The sequence below is a fragment of the Entelurus aequoreus genome, linkage group LG03, assembly GCF_033978785.1.
Source record: "Entelurus aequoreus isolate RoL-2023_Sb linkage group LG03, RoL_Eaeq_v1.1, whole genome shotgun sequence".
NCBI lineage: Eukaryota > Metazoa > Chordata > Actinopteri > Syngnathiformes > Syngnathidae > Entelurus > Entelurus aequoreus.
This window is the reverse complement of record NC_084733.1, coordinates 1,134,809-1,137,308: the sequence shown is the minus strand read 5'-3', so window position 1 is coordinate 1,137,308 and position 2,500 is coordinate 1,134,809. Positions and strand designations below refer to the sequence as shown.

Below are 2,500 nucleotides of genomic sequence, written 5' to 3'. Positions count from 1 at the left end.
ACTCAGACTCAGACTTAGACTCAGACTTAGACTTAGATTCAGACTCAGACTTCGACTTGGAGTTAGACTTGGAGTTGTGTGTGAGCGCTGACCAAAGATGATGAAGGAGCAGACTCAGATTTAGACTCAGACTCAGACTCAGACTTCGACCTAGACCTAGACTTGTAGTTGTGTGTGAGCGCTGACCAAAGATGATGAAGGAGCAGACTCAGATTTAGACTCAGACTCAGACTCAGACTCAGACTTCGACCTAGACCTAGACTTGTAGTTGTGTGTGAGCGCTGACCAAAGATGATGAAGGAGCAGACTTAGACTTAGACTCAGACTTAGACTCAGACTCAGACTTCGACTTGGAGCTAGACTTGTAGTTGTGTGTGAGCGCTGACCAAAGATGATGAAGGAGCAGACTCAGACTCAGACTCAGACTCAGACTCAGACTTAGACTTAGACCTAGACTTGCAGTTGTGTGTGAGCGCTGACCAAAGATGATGAAGGAGCAGACTCAGACTCAGACTCAGACTTAGACTCAGACTTAGACTTAGATTCAGACTCAGACTTCGACTTGGAGCTAGACTTGGAGTTGTGTGTGAGCGCTGACCAAAGATGATGAAGGAGCAGACTCAGATTTAGACTCAGACTCAGACTCAGACTCAGACTTCGACCTAGACCTAGACTTGTAGTTGTGTGTGAGCGCTGACCAAAGATGATGAAGGAGCAGACTTAGACTTAGACTCAGACTTAGACTCAGACTCAGACTTCGACTTGGAGCTAGACTTGGAGTTGTGTGTGAGCGCTGACCAAAGATGATGAAGGAGCAGACTCAGATTTAGACTTAGACTCAGACTCAGACTCAGACTCAGACTTAGACCTAGACCTAGACTTGTAGTTGTGTGTGAGCGCTGACCAAAGATGATGAAGGAGCAGAAAGCGAAGATGAGTATGAAGAGCAGCAGCACGCAGACGGTGACGGTCCTGCCCGTGGCCGGCGTGGGTCGGTCCATCTTGCCGGGTAGTCCCAGTCTGATCCTCCAGGTGTAGTAGTGCGGCCCCACCACTTTCTTCAGGCGCCGCGTGATCCCGCCCTCCGACTCCTCCGCCTCCATGCCGCTCGCCATGTCCACCGTGCCGTAGTTGGGGTGGCTGCTGGCGTAGGCGTTCTTGTCCGGCTTGCCGATCAGCATCTCGTTGTCGTCCAAGGAGGGTAAGTTCTTGGCGCCGCACGTGTTGGTGTGCAGGTCGCCGTACTCGTCGCCGTCGTTGCAAGGCGAGCAGACGTCCTTCTCGCACTCGGCCAGCACGCCTTCTTTCTTCTTGGAGTTCTGCTCCTCCGACAGGAAGTTGACCAAGCCGTGGATGTCGCCTTCAGGCTGGTAACGCAGCAGGAGCACGCACAGACTCACCTGCAGGACACACCTTAATTAACTTCACAGACTCACCTGCAGGACACACCTTAGCTTAGATCACATCATATACTTTTAATCAAACACCTGCAGGACACACCTTAGTTTAGATCACAGACTCACCTGCAGGACACACCTTAGTTTAGATCACAGACTCACCTGCAGGACACACCTTAGCTTAGATCACATCATATGCTTTTAGTCAAACACCTGCAGGACACACCTTAGTTTAGATCACAGACTGACCTGCACGACACACCTTAGCTTAGATCACATCATATACTTTTAATCAAACACCTGCAGGACACACCTTAGTTTAGGTCACAGACTCACCTGCAGGACACACCTTAGCTTAAATCACATTATATACTTTTAGTCAAACACCTGCAGGACACACCTTAGCTCAAATCACATCATAACACCCATACTTTTAGTCAAACACCTGCAGGACACACCTTAGTTTAGATCACAGACTCACCTGCAGGACACACCTTAGTTTAGATCACAGACTCACCTGCAGGACACACCTTAGTTTAGATCACAGACTCACCTGCAGGACACACCTTAGTTTAGATCACAGACTCACCTGCAGGACACACCTTAGTTTAGATCACAGACTCACCTGCAGGACACACCTTAGCTTAAATCACATCATATACTTTTAATCAAACACCTGCAGGACACACCTTAGTTTAGATCACAGACTCACCTGCAGGACACACCTTAGCTTAGATCACATCATATACTTTTAGTCAAACACCTGCAGGACACACCTTAGTTTAGATCACAGACTCACCTGCAGGACACACCTTAGCTTAAATCACATTATATACTTTTAGTCAAACACCTGCAGGACATACCTTAGCTTAGGTCACATCATAACACCCATACTTTTAATCAAACACCTGCAGGACACACCTTAGTTTAGATCACAGACTCACCTGCAGGACACACCTTAGCTTAAATCACATCATATACTTTTAATCAAACACTAGGTCAAGGAAGGTACATAGAAAGGTAAAAGGAAGTAAATACAAGGTAAATAGAAATGAAAAAGGAAGTAAATAGAGAAGATAAAAGAAGGTAAATAGAAAGTTAAA

The 2,500-nt window shown here is 47.0% G+C and overlaps 1 protein-coding gene across 2 annotated transcripts in view; it reads right to left on the bottom strand.

The window, feature by feature from the left end:
* Nucleotides 1-2,500, bottom strand: part of slc7a14a (solute carrier family 7 member 14a) — a 43,287-nt gene that overhangs the window by 4,736 nt on the left and 36,051 nt on the right. For both annotated transcript variants that reach the window (XM_062039918.1, XM_062039927.1), the window contains exon 8: nt 905-1,400. In XM_062039918.1, the coding sequence (XP_061895902.1) occupies nt 905-1,400 (496 nt within the window). The remainder of the gene's footprint in view (nt 1-904; nt 1,401-2,500) is intronic.